This window comes from Grampus griseus, assembly GCF_964374135.1.
Source record: "Grampus griseus genome assembly, chromosome: 9".
Lineage (NCBI taxonomy): Eukaryota > Metazoa > Chordata > Mammalia > Artiodactyla > Delphinidae > Grampus > Grampus griseus.
Genome location: NC_139003.1, coordinates 15,456,732 through 15,473,493, shown reverse-complemented (window position 1 = coordinate 15,473,493; position 16,762 = coordinate 15,456,732). Strand labels below are relative to the sequence as shown.

Here is a 16,762-nt window from a genome sequence, read left to right as displayed (position 1 = left end):
TTCATCAGAATTTCTGGAGCGTGAATATGTGTTAGGTGTCCTCTGCAACTGTTCACATGAGGAAGGATCCTTCTCTTCTGCATCAGGTCCAAGGAGTCCTCAAGCATCCCGAGGTGGGGAAAGCAAAATCAAATCCATGGAGTTCTGAAATCTAGTTAGAGAACAGTTGTAGGAGACAACGAAAATAGCAGTCAAGCAGCATAAATCTCCGGAGAATACTGTCTTTCCTCCTGTGACTGACTGAAAAAACAATTACATTTCTCAATATTCCTCCAGCTGAGACTTGGATTCAGTGCTAGATAACATATAAATTGCTGGTTTGAGGCTTTTCTTTCAGGTGGACTAGATAGTCAGGAAAGAATGGTTAGGCGCACATAGGCAGATCCATGCTTATATGAAAAGCTTTTAAAAACAGAGTATCAGGATTTTCAACTTTCACTATTTAAGAAAAAATATTTTATTTGCAAGAAATAGAAATACAAAAGCATAACAATTTCCATTCATTTTTTTCCAAACTAAATACAAGTATCCTACAAAGCATTTACTTTTTTTGGTATTTACTTAGCTATGATAAAGAATAAAAAGCCATAAAAAACAGCATGATATGACAGATAATAGACTCACAATGTATTCAGACTTAAACACTGCTGGTCTGTATAACGTGTAACCAAAGACAGCAAAGCCCAGCCTGTCAGCAGAGACATTAAAGCTCATGGTTTCTTATAGTCTGGAGTCTGCTCAGCATTGTTTAAAAAGGGTGGCTCACAATTTGTCAAAGAGAGCTGGTGTTTTTCATAGACTCAGACAGTGTTTCATCTGAAAGGGAGATTTGCTGAACAGCATAGGCCATGGGTCCACGGTGCCAAAAGTTCATTGTTCTCAGCCAGCTAGTGCGTAAGGAAGAGGAACAGAGAAACAGCTAAAACCGCTCGTGGTGCTTTTCCAGGATGCAAAGGCTGCTAGCTGGAGCTCACAGACGACTGCATGAACCGGACAGGAGATGAACATCTCCAGCGTGAGGCAAAAACCTGAACTTTACACAGCAGGGCCAGCCTAGGGAGTAGGCACTGCATTCCCTGCCCAGAGGACCTTAGAAGTTTACAGCGTGTTCGCGCAGAAAGAGATCTGCTCAACCTGACCCACAAATTGCTGCACTTTCCATATCGCTTAGCTGTTTATCCATCTCATAGTAATTCGTTGCCCTTGTTTTCTCTTTCTATAAAATTAACTTATTTAGCACAGCACCCAGCATCTAGTAGGTGCTCGAGAATTATTATTTCCCTTCCTTCTAGAAACCAAGACAAAATGAAGCATTCCCAGATTTTATGTTGCCCAAAAGGACAAAACGAAACAATACCTAGTCTTGTCCTGTGGTAGGTGCTGACCCTTTGTCCACGGAGACATGGAGCCTTAATCCTCAAATGCGTCAGGTTCCTCTGAGCTGAGAAAGTGTTCTGCTCTGAGGATTTATAATACCTTTAATCCCGGCTGGCCATTTTTTGATGTGATTGCACCTCTGCAAGATGGGATTTTCCTAATGGACATAACTCTTCCTTTGCTCCTGATGTGCAAATCTGATCATGGCTCACTTTTAGGAAACCATTTTTGAGCCTTTGGAAGAAGTTCCTTTTCCCATGTCCACCTCAGTCTAGTACCACAAAGCTGCATATAAAATCTCCCAGCCCCTAGGTAGTTCTCAGTCATCCTGGATTCAAATATAAGGCACATGTAAGACACAAACGAGTGTCCAAGATGAGGGAGGAACGTGTGTGCGAGTGTGCGAGTGTGCATGTGTGCGTGTACCTGCGCAAGAGGAAGAGAGAGGAGAGAGAGAGAGGGAGAGGGAGAGGGAGAGGGAGAGGGAGAGGGAGAGAGGGAGAGAGGGGGAAAGAGAGAGAGAGAGAGAGAGAGAGAGAGAGAGAGAGAGAGCGAGCTGGCACATGGGTCTTTTGAAGAGCTATTGATTAATGAAGCTTCCTCCGTCCCCTTATTCCCCAATATTCACTAGGGCCTTCTGCAACACTCTTCCTTGGGAGTGAATGACTGACTCAATGAATGAATGAAAAATCTGAACTCTGTCTCTTGCTGCTTCACAGCCCCCTACTCTCTCCTGTAGCTGCCCTCCCAGAAGGGCTTATGCGATCACGTCTCCTAATTGTCTCAGCTGAAAAGCATTCAAAGAAAATGACTCCGACCAGGGCACTACCTGCTACTGGTCTGTCTCACAGGTCCTGCCTGCACTGCAAGCAGGAGAGCTGGTGTCTGTAATAAAGGTTCCTCAAAGACTGGGTTCAACAGAACCGAACTAGTGACAAGAGCTCTTGGCAGAGAAGGGGGAGACCAATGCCTTCTCCTCGTCTCCCATCTCCCCACGTTAGCAAGGCCGGCACGGACGCTCTGTCTCCTCGACGGGGAGAGGGAGGTCTCTGAGTGTGCAACGTGCTCACGTGACACGTGTGTTCGGAGGAGCTGCCCCTGAAGGGCCTCTGATCCTTGTCTTTTGCTTGGTGTGAGGACAGAGGAGGAAGGAGGCACAAAGTGCTAAAAAAATTTTAATAAAACACGTCTGTCAAAAATTCTGAGCCCCCGCTGACTGGTCCTCAGCGGGGACCAGTGGGTCCTCAGCGGGGACCTCAGTGAGTCACTGGACAGTGACACACTGCCAGAACAAAGGTGAACCAATGCAAAACCCCTGCTCCCAGGGCACACAAGAGTCACAGCCCTCTCTCGGCATTCAGGCTAAACCGAGAGATTTAGGAAGAAAAAAACATGGTACTCACAGTTGGTTTGTAAATAAGTTGAGCTAAAAGCCGCTTTCACAATCTACAAATTAGGTCTTTAAATCAAAATCATTTATATTCATAAAAAGGTTATCTAATTCTGCCTGTACTGGTGTCAAACCTCATCCCCACCCCCTGTCCAAAAGGAGCAACCTAGTTCAGCTGTCAGATTCTTATATAACACTCCCTTTATGTGAGCTAGGCTCCAGAGTCCTAACACTTCACAGAAATTCTTTCTTAAACCTGGTAATGAAACTTAAACCTTTCATTTACAGTATCCATTTCTAAGTGCAAAGTCAAGAGCTGTGAATAGAACCTCACTGGGGGGTCTGGGTTACTCAGGTCTCACCCAGTAAAAAAGTACGTGTTCTCTGAACTTTTGAAAGACATCTCTTCCACTAAGCTAATCAAAGAAAGGAAAGAGGAAAAGCTGTTGACATAATGAAAAATATATTAATATGTTTATCATTAACATTGATTCTTTATGATTGATGGTTGTGCTAACAGTCTCTTATTTTCCAAAACTGAGGTTCAGAAACCAAAAGGCTGCCACTGTTTGACACCTTCAGGGCTAACCAGGTATTACTGACTCATCTATGGGATGGCTCTGGGGAGGGAAACAAATCCACTGACATTGTGGGCTTAACTCTGGAACAGAAAAGGTGCACACACCCATTAACTATTTGGAACCAATCTGGTATTATCCAACTCTTCTGCATCCTCTTGACTCCATTACGTCCTCCTAAAGGGATAACTGTTTAGTTCCCCTTACTCACCCAAGCAAGGAGTAGAGGGCAGAGGTCTTTCTCATAATAGCAGCAGTTGGTCCTTGGATCCCCTTACGATGGCCATTTGAGCTCTCATGCTGAGGTCCCTGGTCTCTAGACACAGATTCAGTTGTGGGAAGAACGGTTTCCCAGAGATCAAGCCCTGCTGTATGGAGGGCTGGAGACAGTGACGTCAAGCAAGGGTAGGTCAGGGAGGAAATAAAATCCTCAAGGCACTAAAGACAGGCGCTCGGAGTTTGCTGCCCTTTTCCTTCTCCCTCCTTCTTCAGAAGAGCTGGTTTTCTACTCAGCCTAATCCAGGAGACTTAAAAACCCGATCTGGTTCCAGTGCGTCAGGTGGGTAAGCTGACCCACTCCCACTGACATACAAAAGCTTGCCTTTCTTATCGTCCAAATACTACTTGAGTTAATTCTATATTCTTACCTTCTTAGCCGCCCTCTCCCTCCCCATGCACACAGGCTGCCTGTGTCTGATAATTACATGACATTTTAAAGAGAGGGATGGTTCAGTAGTGGCCCATGGTTAGCAGACACCAGCCAGGCCCAAGAGGGTCTAGAGCAGAAGAGAAGGAGAGGAGAAGGTAGAGAGAAACAGAAGCAGGGCGCATGCTAGCAACCTTCCTCCTGCACAGCCCAGCCGGTCTCAGCCCTCCCCGGCCAATGGAAGGGACAGTGAGAGGCGTGCAGAGGACCGAGAGGGCTGCCAGGACCACTGCAATCCTGATCCAGCTTTACACCAGTGCTAAGAAGATGAATTTGGCTGTCTCCCAGCCAGAACTCTCTCCATCACAGTAGGGAGAGAGGAATCACTGACGGTGAGCCCCAAAGGTACCAGATCTGCTTATGAGGTCTGACGGCAAATGCTAATGACACCAAATCCTGTGTCTGCTATGGAACAGAAGGCCCAGGTATAGCTTAATCTCTTCTAAGTACAGGTTCCAATGACAATGTAGATGAGAGACAGAAACGGAGCCAGAGTGAGAGTTAAAGCCAAGGGTGCTTCAGCTGCTACTAAAAATAAAATACAAAACGTGAGCAAATTTCTTACACGAAATCTTTTACAAGCTAGGGAAAAACACTTAAGGGGAGTCTTCTACGTTATACAGTAAAAAGTCAATTTCCATTTCTTATTTGTATGAAAGAGGAAAGTTTTTTTTTAAACTACAAAAGTTACTTTTAATCATTAAAAAAAATAAGAGCAGGTTGGGGGATTAGGTCGTGTCTCTTTGGGTGAGCTGCAAAGTAGCCAAACCTGACTATAAAAGGTAAGACTGTGGATACACAAATGTCACCTACTCTGACCCCAGGAACAGGCCTCAGGCTCACCTCCTGTGTTGAGGCAGAAGAGGAGGGGGAAAGCAGAAGTGTCAGGGGAGGTGGAGAAAGACAAGCTAGCAGGGTTGTCTGAAACGCCTGCTGTCAGGGACAGGGCTTCCCTTCCCTGTTATGGGTATGGGACAGAAAAAGCATCTATCCACAGAGCCCCAGACCCGAGCGAGGCGCTGCTCCATCTTGCCCTGTGAGTTCATTCTACAGGAGGACACATGCTTAGGGAGATTTCCCAACTATAATTACAGGGCTCCAGCAAAAAAGAGGACAAGAAAGCAAAACATGGCCTGGAAGGATTGGGGATCCCAGAGCCTACCCTCCTCGCTCCAAAGGCCAACAGAAGACTTTGCTAGCTTGGAGGGAGGCGTCCGGATGTCTTCAGTGTGGTTGCCCAGGGAAGCCTCAGCGAGCTAATAAATACTATTTACAAATGGGGAGGAGAAGCCAAGGAGGCAGAACTAGGGGCGTGTGGGGACACAGATTGTGGAGAAATCCTACAAGCAACATGATGGGGCAGGTTTGCCTGGAGTAGAAAAGCCTGATTCCTTCAGGCATTGCACTTGCGGCCTGAGAGTACGAAGGGGACGCCTCGCTCCAGCTCCAGGGCCGGAGGACCAGTCAGCGGGGGCTCAGCGCAGAGCATCAGGAGAGACCCAGGCTGAGCAAAGGCAGGACGTCAGTCGGTGCTTTGCCAGATTCCAACAGGCATCCTGGTATTTTTGTGGCTCGAGTTGAACGAACAAGCGTCAGCTCTTCTTCAAAGAGGCGGTCACACCCACCCCGGTGAGAAGCAGGCAGTATCTTTTTGGCACTGTCGGTACAAACAAGCCTGCTCGCCCCACCCCTGACCCTAAGATAATTTCCTATGGCAGTAAGCGACAGGGAGGGAGAGAAGCGGGCTCCCTTCTGCAGGGAGGGACGTGGGACCGGGGGGAGGCGCTCTCTCACCGTGGGTGGAAATCCCAGGCTGTCCTCGTATCCAAAGCCATGACTGCACATCCAGGTCTTCGGTCAAGATCAGGTGGCAAAAAGGAAAAGCTTATGACAAAGGCGGTTTGGAGACATAAAGGTAGAGTGAGGAGATAGAGGGAGGTGGCGACGGTCTCTTTAAAAGGTGGCGTTCACTCTTCTGTCGAGTTCTACAACTTTTAGTGTTTCATTCCCCTCCAGTTTGGTGCTGACCCTGCGAAGGCATCAGAAGGAAAAAGAGGTCTTACTACCAATTACCTCAAGCTCGGTAGGATGACACAATCATTCCATGACTGCGACTCTGCAGGCTGGCCCAAGCATGCTTCTCGTCCTCTCCCCTGTTCCCGAAGTCTTCCGCTACCAGCCTATCCGTCATCCGCATTCCTGCCTCTAGCCTCATGCCAAAGCAGACATTCCAGCCCAGAGGATAAACATGGCAGTTTGATACTGATTTGTTGTACATTGCTTTAAACGACTGTATTTCTTGAGGATGGTTAGTCACCCCTATGCTAAACTCTAGGAGGGAGAAAATAAAAGGATAAAGACCAATCCTTGGTCTAGAATAAATATTTTTTAAAATAATCTAGATAAAGATGAAATCTTTATAGAGATTAAAAGATTCTAGATAAAGACTAAAAAAAAAAACCCAAACTAACTTGAAATAACAGTAAATATATAACAGAAAATAAATACATTATTAAATTATGTAACAGCCTAGAAAGACTCTAGGCATTCAGAGGAGGGCTATGAGGGCTCTGGTATCAGGAAGACATCCCAGAACAAGAGGGATTTCAATGGGGCCTTGAATAGCTGAGACAAGAGGAGAGAAGATTTGTGTCATGAGTCAAGTAGTCGAGCAGCTGATTCTTCTCTGCTCCTAGTGGCAGCTCTACAATTTGCTAAAATAGGAATAATAATAATAATAATGTCTAACCTCTTCAAGTATTTCAAAGGATTTACTGTATATGTCATATTTACATAGTGCTTGAAATAGTAAGCGCTATAAATAATAATAATAAATAATAAAGCACTAAATGCATGTATAATATCATGTAAACATATAGTAGTATATATAATTACAAACTTTCCCCTGCAACATTAGGGGAAGAAAACTGAAGAATCTGAAACAAAGTCTTTCCCACTTGCATTGGAATAGCATCATTTCTGGGAGGCACAGAGGCAGAGTTCAGCTAGACCACGAACCACACCATGTATAACCAGGATTGGATGCAGACGCTCCTTCCCGTGCCATTTGGTGTAGCCAGGTATCTCCCCAGCGTGACAACAAGCCCAGCAGTTGTACAAGCCTTTGTGTTTACACAAGGACTGTTCCTCATAACTATCTAAAGGAAACACCTCATGGAGAATTGGAGACAAATGTATGTTATTTTCAATATGGAAACACATACAGGCATAGTGCCTCTCGAAGTGTCCTTCAATATTAACATGTAATTATAACTAAATAATTAAGGCATGTTTATTTACACATAAATCATAAACTACATACTGACATATTGCATGACATATATGTATCTGTAGTTGGAAGGAAGCTGGGGAAAGCCTTGAGGCTGCATTTGCATAGCGAGTACGCTGCTGTTACTGGACTGTATGTTTACTTGTGAGGCTTTGAGGGAGGAAGGGAGTCAAGCCCTTTCCCCCGACTCTTGGAGCCACCACTGCCAGCTCCCCAGTGGCGCAGCAGCCACGGGGCCAGCTCACACCAGGTCTCTTCCCCAATCTCTGCTAGGGGCAGCTGTTCACAAGCAATAGTCTCTCCAGAGTCCGGGTGCTGGAAATAGGTCTTGAAAAAGCCAAAGGTACGACTAGGCCAGTGGGAAAGTCTACACTCCACACTGCACGTTGCTGACGCATAACCCATCGTCGGTGCCTCAGAGGAGGTGAATCTGTATCTATTTGACTCACAAGTGCTGCTGCAGCTCCAACAGCACTGATTTCTCCAGGCTGGTCTCATTTGATATAATGAAACGGGGAAGATCCACGTCAGGCCTGGACTCCAGCCCTGATGCCCTGAGCAGGGAGGAACCTCTGTCCCAGCGCCCAAGCTCCCCAGCCGAGGCCGAACTGGATGGCTCCTCCAGGGGAGAATGTTCCTCATAGATCAGCAGGTTCCTGGATCTCACTGAGAACAAAGCAAAGACACAGGTGTTACGAGAGACCACAGGGGTACATCACATCCCCTCACTTGATGCCCAGGGCTGGGAGCAGATGACAACTCATGGGTTCTTGTTGCCCAGGACACAGGATGCCAACTGGAGTTGGCTTCCTATAAAGGCTTCAGGATTTCAGAGTTTTGTGCATTGAAAAATGATACCAATTATAAAAAGTCTGGAAGAACAATAGAAAAGCAAATAAACAGGAAGCATACTGCCACCCCACTGCTTTGAAAACAAAACTCCCCTCCATGCCCCACCCCCAACCATCTGGGGGAAACAATTTGTGGACAATAGGAGTCAAATACTTGGCGATGTCCAGACGCAGCTAAAATAAGCATTCCCAGTGAGTAGGTTTTGCAGAGGGAGAAGGTAAAAGGGCAGAAAACTGTGTTTTCATTTAAAACTGGAGAGAAGACACACAGCCAAAGTCACAAATCAAACAACGGAAACATTCTCTTTTGTTTTACAGGATAGTTGCATAGCTAGATGGCTCGTAGCAATTTTCTACAACAGAGAAACTATGCTCCCATTGGCTTCCAATCAAATTTAGAGATACATTCCCTTAGGGAAAAAGAATTTCCCGGGAGACCACTGCAATTATTTGGTTGAAATCCTAGCCTTTCTGTCATATATCTGGCAGGGATACACCTACCTCGCAAAGACCACAGATCTTTCAGAACCACAAAATTATGCCTACCCCCCAAATCCAGTACCCCCTAATTCCACCCTTGTTCTTACTAGTGTATCTATTTTATGATCCCTACATATCACCTCTTTATTTCCTACATACTTAAAAGAGATCATTCACTTCTGACACCTGATTCTCCAAATTTTCTAAATCTTAGGCATAATATTTTGTAAGACAGGCTGATTCTTTAATTTCATTTTACAGATGCTTACTATGGTCGCATACAATTCCACTGAGTTGAATTCCTTGAAAATGTCATGGGAAACTTAACGTTCTCCCCACTCCTTCCCCCCAAATGCGCATCCCTCCCCCTTATCAGAACTCAAAAAGAAGACATCAGAATTTGCCAGGGAACACAGTCTAGAGCAGTAGTTTGCAAACTGTGCTCTGCTGAGCTCTAGAGAACTCCAAGGGGTGTCTCAGCCCAGTGGGTGAGTGCCACAAGGGGAGACCCAGCAGCCTGGGCGCCAGACACCCCCATGGCTCTCTTCCTCCCTTCAGTGGAGAAGCTACACTTTTACCAGTTCTTAGAAATTAGACTTTCATATGGAAACAGAAGCCAAGAACACTTCCTGCAATGTCTTGGCGGTCACAGCGATGACAGTTAACTGCAGAGTAACTAATTCGGGGGCAGATGCTTGTGTGGGCCTATTCAATGAATGTTTTTTATGGGGGAGAGGGAACAGTGATATTGAATTGCCTTCTCCCAAGGAACGGATATATATGCATTTTTATGGATAAATGATTTTGAGACCACTGCTCTGTACCCAGGGACGTTTATCATATAGCTATTCTAAACCAAGTGGTTCAGTAAAGTCCTCCCATCTAAAAAAAAAAAAATCAGACTCTCAGATAAGACTTCTTTCAGTAAGTCAAGCTTTGAGAAATGAAAGAGAAAAGAAACAAGCCACCCCCCAAGTTGCTGAGTGCTGTCTTACCAATGGAGGCTGTGTAGGGCTCCTGCATGGAATGCTGGCTGGGCAGGGCCATCTTGGTGGCAGAAGGATAGGGCCCATAGCCCTGAAAGAAGGTGCCGAATGCAACGGCAAAGCATAACACAACAACCTGCAGGACGAGGAGAGAAAGTGGAGAGCCGTCAATTCCGAGATCCACAGAGCAAACCTTTACACCTGCAACACCTGGGAGGTCCATAAAGACAGCTCCCCTCCATCAGGCCAGCAGATCGTACGCAGTCCATCACCGTCACATCATAGTGGAGAGACAGCCTCGGGGTGAGCTGTGTGGTCCCTCGAACACCCCAGCACTTGGACGTGGCAAGCTGGGGAGAGACTGGAGATTGGGGAGTGGGCCTGGGCAGTAACGGTGTTGTCCCTTCAGGAAACTCACCATGAGGCAGGTGCCAGTCTGTGTGCCAGCCAGCTTGCAGGTGCGAGAAACCTTGCCCATCACCAAAGTCTGAAGCTTCTGCAGCTGCTGCAGGAGAGTTCTGCAAACACAACAAATCAAAGCCAAGAAGGGCGTCTGAGAGACAAAAGAATGCTTGTGGGTGATCTCTGCCCCAGGCTCCAGGGAAGTGTCTATGGCTTTGTGTCTGAATTTGAACACAGTACCGAGAAAAAGGTTCCTCTGGTGAAGACACATACGCCACTGTCTTCCAGCACCAGAGTCATAGAGCTTACGGGGCTCAGGATCCGCCCACGTGAGCAGCTTGTCCATTCTGTGCTGTTCTGAGTAACAGTCATCTCTATGCCCCAAATCATCCCTGATAATCCCGGGATTTGTTTGTCAGCCATTGAGAAAAAAAATAAGTAAAAATTGGCTGGTGATGGTGAACCAAGGAGAATTCGTTCAACCAAGAGAAGAGAAACATTGAAGAAGACACAAGAAAGGAGAAAAGCATGAAGAAGAAGATGCCGGGCAGAGAACACGTGGAGGGGTGGCCAGAGGAGACGGCTGTGACAGGAGGTGGTAGCAACATCTCTGAGCAGCCGATGCTCAGATGGCAGATCTGAAGAGAGAGAGAGAGACGGAGAGGAAGGCAAGAATGGCGGGGAGGCAAACAGCCATGAGCACCTCAAGCCTGTGGCACTTGAAGGCTCACAGCACCTCCATAGGCAGAAATGAAGCCCAAATATGAATCAGGAGCAAAGAAGCCTGCTCAGCTGGACACACCTTCAGAGCCAGGATCTTGGAAGCCGTCCTCTGATGTTCCTCCAGGAAAATACACAGAACAGGAGCAAAAGAGAGTTGTTCTATCCCTAAAAGTGGACAGCTGTGCACACCCGTGCAAGGGAAGGGTTTGAGGATGAGAATAGTATGTTCTGCTCTGTGTGACATCAGGTCACAGGAGGAGCAGATGGTGAATTTCTTTGCAAATTCTGAACAGTGCAGCCATAGAAAAGGATCTCACAGCACACACGCCTGAATTAGAGCCTCGGGGATGAATTCTGCGTGAGCAGCAAAAAGAGCAGAGACTGCCCCTCGCCCCCATCCCTCCTCTCCAAGCCCAATGCACTCGGCAAGGTGGAGAGGTTTTACAAGCAGATGCTTTTTTCTTGGGTCTCAAAGATTTTCAGAAAATTCATGCTGTGATGGAACATTAGAAAGTCAGACAAGTTCACTGAAAAACACTGAAAAGCAAATCACTCATTTGCAGAAGAATTCTGGGCTTTGGCAGATAACTTGCCTCCACCACAGCCCATCTCCTGAACAGCTTCCCAGTGCTGGAAGGACATGCAGGTTTTCCCAAGTTTGCAGCTTCCCCTGTGACCAGTACCAGTGAAACAAGTTCTCTCAGGTTTAAGCCAACTAAGGACAGGTTGGCAGTAAGACTATTGCTTTTAGCAGTTCAATGGATAAGAGCAGAGGCAGAACTGGAGCCCACAGCACGTACAGCGAAGGCTCTCTGAACTCAGTGACCCCATGTGGTCCCATCTACACCGTATTTTTACCTTGTACAGTGGTTTTAATTTAAGCAAAACAAAATCATTCATCCCATTATTTCATATCGTTAAATTCTATTAATATGGCGGTCTTTTTAGTACTTAGCTGTATGTTTTCTTGCTTTATGGTTATCTAGAAGCATAATCACAAGTAGTATAGACTGGTTGATGTTTCTGTACATTCAAGCAACACGTTCTTTAAAAGAGTTTTGTGAGTTACTCAAGGCTGAGAAATACCGATAGCATGATTACTATAAATTCTACTTTAGGAAATTGTGTCGTTTGTGACAACATGGATCAACCTGGAGGGCATCATGCGAAGTGAAATAAGCCAGACAAAGAAAGATAAATACCACGTGGTATCACTGACACATGGAATCTTTAAAAAAAAAAAGTTGAACTCATAGAAATAGTCGACAAGCGGTTGCTAGGAGCTGGGGGTGGGGAAATAGGGACAGGTTGGTAAAAGGGTGCAAACTTTCAGCCATAAGATGAATAAGGTCTGAGGATCTAGTGTAACATATGGTGACTCTAGGTGATAAAACTGTACCATATAATTGAAATTTGCTAAGAGCGTAGAACTTAAATGTGTTTACCAAAAAATAAAAATAAGGTAAATAGGTCATTAACTTGATGTGAAGAATCCTTTCACAACGTATACATGTATCAAATCATCACGTTGCACACTTTAAATATCTCACAATTTTACTTGTTGATTACACCTCAGTAAAGATGGAAAAAAATTAGAAGTTTGCAGTTAAATGATCGTATGATGCAGCGAGTGTTTTTCCCCATCACACTTTCTTCTCCCAGGACCTCCCAAGAGCACCCCATTCTTACTGGCTTGCACGGCTGCCTTTTCAAAGCTAAGAGCTGAGTGACAGACCCACTTCCTGGGTGAGCGTTCCTTCTGGCAGAGCTGAGATCTAGCGGGCAGTGGCACACATTTTATTGACAACATCCTGTAATGCCAGCCCCAAAGCCCTCTTTGGGTTCTCCCTGCTGTATCTCTGGAACTCGTGGGGAAGATACACAGGCGAGCCATAGATAAGAGCTACGCTTGACCGTGTGGCACAAACCTTTTCTCTCATATTCTGGCCTCCTCCTGTGGTGCCAATCAACAGGGTCTTTGTTACCAGCTAAACTACAGAAAGGGGCCTCGCTGTTTCCTTGGTGGCCTGCGGAAGAGCCACGTCTGTAATGCTGGCTGCCACTTCTGATGGGCACCTCAACTCCCATGGGGCACCCTGCTGCCTGCGCTGGCAGCTCCAAGGTGTTGAAGCTCAGCTGTGCTCTGTGCATGGAAGAGCTGGTGGAGGACATTCCTCTAACCAGGCTTCCATTAGACAGCAGATTTCCAGATGTTACCACAGCCATTTACTTTTGCTCCAAACTCTTAAGGTGTTTTTAAAGCAAAACCGCCATTTCCATTTTTACCAACAGTCCCCATTTACCCACAACCTTCCTGCACCTCCTCCCTGCCCAATCCCTGCCCTTTGTCCAGTCTTCAGAGCATGAACCACTGAGAAAACCAATTCCACACAATACTCGGAATCACTCCTCCCTTCCAATTTCTGATTGTGATCACGAGGCCTGGGACCCCTTCCCTAGGATGAACAGTCTCCCAGGAGGCTCCACAGTCTGTTCTGAAGACAGACCTCTGACAGGCCAGACACACCTAAACCCCAATGGTATAATGCCTTAGGCTCAAGTTGGGAACCTCAGCTATAGGTGTAAAGTGCTATCAGTTTGGAAGAAGGACCATCTAAGTCTGGCTGGGCGAGCAGTAAGGGCTGTATCTTTACTAGTGGTGTGGCGCTTTACTTGGCATTCATCAGCACATCCTTTCCAAACTCAAAGACAATTATATTCTGAATCCACTGCAAATGAAAATGTTTGTTTAATGGCCCCTGATTTCTAACAGTTTATAATCCAACTCTTTAAGATGAGCAAACATGTAGTTCAAAATAGATTTTTCAGTTTGAAATTCTGGTGGAAAGCAACAGTGATTTATAATGCGCTGTTTGTTGCTGCTTCTCCTACTCGGATTAGCAAAGGTGAACTCATGGGAATGATGACACTCTGAAGGCCCCATCCATCAGCAACAGAGAGATTTCACCCAAGGAAAGCAGGTTAACTCATCCATTCCCCAATATCTAAATAGATTTCCATGATGTGATAAAGTTTGGGAAATTCATAGACATTCATAAAACAGAAACATTCTTTTTTTCTTTCTTTTTTGCGGTACGCGGGCCTCTCACTGTTGTGGCCTCTCCTGTTGTGGAGCACAGGCTTGGGACACGCAGGCTCAGCGGCCATGGCTCATGGGCCCAGCCACTCTGCGGCATGTGGGATCTTCCCGGACCGGGGCACGAACCCGTGTCCCCTGCATCGGCAGGCGGACTCTCAACCATTGCGCCACCAGGGAAGTCCTGAAACACTCATTTTTGTCATAAGGAAAGAAAATTATCAGTGATTGAGTGTCCACTGGCTGAGTTCTAGAACTTCATATACTGAGATACTATGTAAAGGTTTCAAAGACATGTAACCAGTAACTAGAAGACCTAAGATGTAAACCCAAACCTATCTGACTCCATAGCTCACGTACTTTCCAATTCAGCGCACCATGGTACCCAAACCTATAATCTAATAAAATTAATGATCAAAAGATTTCTTAGTTAAGTAGATTTTTCTTAAATCCAGTGACATTAACATCTTATTGAGGGAATTCCCTGGTGGTCCAGTGGTTAGGACTCGGTGCTTTCACTGCCGAGGCCCGGGTTTGATCCCTAGTCGGGGAACTAAGATCCTGCAAGCCGTGCAGTACGGCCAAAAAAAAAAAAAAAAAAAAAGCATCACATTGACAACAGCACAACCAAGAGATGTGTCCACCATTAAATAAGAAAAGATTACAGTGACCAAACTGCAACAGAAGGGCCACAATGAATCTGATGGCAGTGAGATATATACTAACAAAGTTTCAGTGATCTGATACAAATAAAAGCAATAGGGTAAAATAAACATTTCCTGGCAGATCTCTGGATATACCAAAATAAAATGCAAATGATGGATAAAGGAATAAGAGGTATTTCTTAGCCCACGTCAAGTGTCAGGAAGTCAAACCTGAGCTTTGTTTAGGAAACTGGAAGCTATAAGACCTGTCCCTCCACTGGACACCAACAGAGCTGATGAGATGGCTTTAGGATTACTAAGTCAGTAATATTCGCCAGAACACGGCGATAAGCTCCCAGGAAGAGAAACCTGAATTTAGATCTCAGTACCATGGTTTTTAATCACTTTCCTTAAGTCCTGAGTTCAGGCACTTAGTCAAAGTTAATTCTCCTGACCTCACCAGCTAACAGAATAATGAGAGAATCCCCTTCTGGGGTACTCTGGGTTTGCTGAAACAAATACACCTTTGCAGAGTGCTTGCTATTTCTTTCCACTGATGACAGATGAGTCTCTTTACAGGAAAGCCTGGAATCTCACAACTGATATGTTGGTCTGAGATGATGTGGTACCTTCCCTGATGCCATTGGGATAGATGCCACGGCATGAAGCATTGGGAGCTTGGATGACAGCTGTTACCCTGTTTGCATAAAGGGCCGGCTGGAGAAAAGGCAGCCAACAGATGAAATGGAAGAATTATTTTAAAACTAAAGCTATAAAAAGTCAATCATAGGACAGACTCTCTTTCCAACAGTACGTTCAGAACTCAGTTTAAACTTCTCCTTTATTACTGTATGTTAAATCATCAGTGATCATGGCTAATTATGGCTTAATGAATTCTTGGGCTTCCGGGAGCAAGGTCTTAATTTAGAGAGCCGTTTATCTGGGCCAAGACATTTTTCACAATTTGTTAAATTGGAGGGTCCAACACTTGATTGAAAATGTGGATTTTGTCCTGTGGTGAGATGTAAAAATAAACCTTATGGCTGTCCTCACACAGCTCCTAGTAAAAGAGCAGTTAGAGGCAGCTGCCAGCCTTGCCCAAAATAAAGCATCACCCTGTATCTTGGGAGGCATATCAAAGGAAATTGGGCAAAACATTCAAGTAGCCGACAGTGTGAGACACAATCTTATAAAAACTGGGAAATGCATCAACAGCCTCGTGTGTTTTCTTGTATTTGGTTTAATTTTGTTTTCTTATGTTTCTGTTATTTAAGGGAAACAGCAGGGGTTGGTGTGGGGAGGGAGCGAGAGAGAACAAGCTAGTGATACAGTTACTGCATCTTATACTTTGAACATTCTAGTACCTAATTTCCCACTGGCGTCAGAAACTAGGACCCAGGAAAAATAATAAACTGGTGGTTCCCAATTACTTGCTGTGCCAGGAGCTTCAACCAGGTCCTCTCCATAAACACAATTGCCACCAAATACTGTAACACACCTTACTCAGAAATGGACCTAGCTGGGCTATAAGGCACGTGTGCACATTTGTGTGCGTAAGTACAGCACCCTCTGGGTGACTCAGCCTCCCACAGGAAGGAAGCAACTTTTTTTTACTTATGCAACTACTTAAAGCAGTAAGTTCTAAATTCCAAATCATGAACCATTCGTGGGTTGTGAAAACAGCCGGGGTGTGACTGGTGTATTTAATTAAACAGAATCAAATAGAACACACAATATCTGAGGGCATCACACATAGTAAATAAGTATTCATTGGTGAAACATTCATATTAGTTATGAATGTGATGTATATGTACGTGTGGTGTGTCTAGGTCACTACACAACATGTAAAACAATATGATCAAAAAAGTCTAAGTGCTACTTATCTAGTGCACACATGCAAAAAAATTATATGAGTGAACATTAGGTGGCTTCATGATGGAAGAGGCAGACATCCATGTCCTTTGGAACCAAAACCCCACCTGAATCCCTCCCCACCCACCCCAGTCTTCTAGAATTAGTGTACAAGATCGGAGGGTTAGGAGAGAGGTGTCAAAAAGCAAAAACAGGGACTTTCCTGGTGGTGCAGTGGTTAAGAGTCCACCTGCCAATGCAGGGGACACGGGTTCGAGCCCTGGTCCGGGAAGATGCCACATGCCCGGAGCAACTAAGCCCATGCGCCACAACTACTGAGCCTGCACTCTAGAGCCCGTGAGCCACAACTACGGAGCCTGTGAGCCAC

The 16,762-nt window shown here is 45.5% G+C and overlaps 1 protein-coding gene across 1 annotated transcript in view; it reads right to left on the bottom strand.

Moving 5' to 3' along the window:
- Positions 1 to 391: 391 nt before the first annotated feature.
- Positions 392 to 16,762, bottom strand: part of CREB3L2 (cAMP responsive element binding protein 3 like 2) — a 118,480-nt gene continuing 102,109 nt past the window's right edge. The window contains exons 9-12 of the mRNA XM_082661633.1: positions 10,076 to 10,175; positions 9,667 to 9,793; positions 7,790 to 8,006; positions 392 to 6,080 (exon numbers count right to left, since the gene is read on the bottom strand). Of these exons, the coding sequence (XP_082517759.1) occupies positions 6,005 to 6,080; positions 7,790 to 8,006; positions 9,667 to 9,793; positions 10,076 to 10,175 (520 nt within the window). The 3' untranslated portion in view covers positions 392 to 6,004. The remainder of the gene's footprint in view (positions 6,081 to 7,789; positions 8,007 to 9,666; positions 9,794 to 10,075; positions 10,176 to 16,762) is intronic.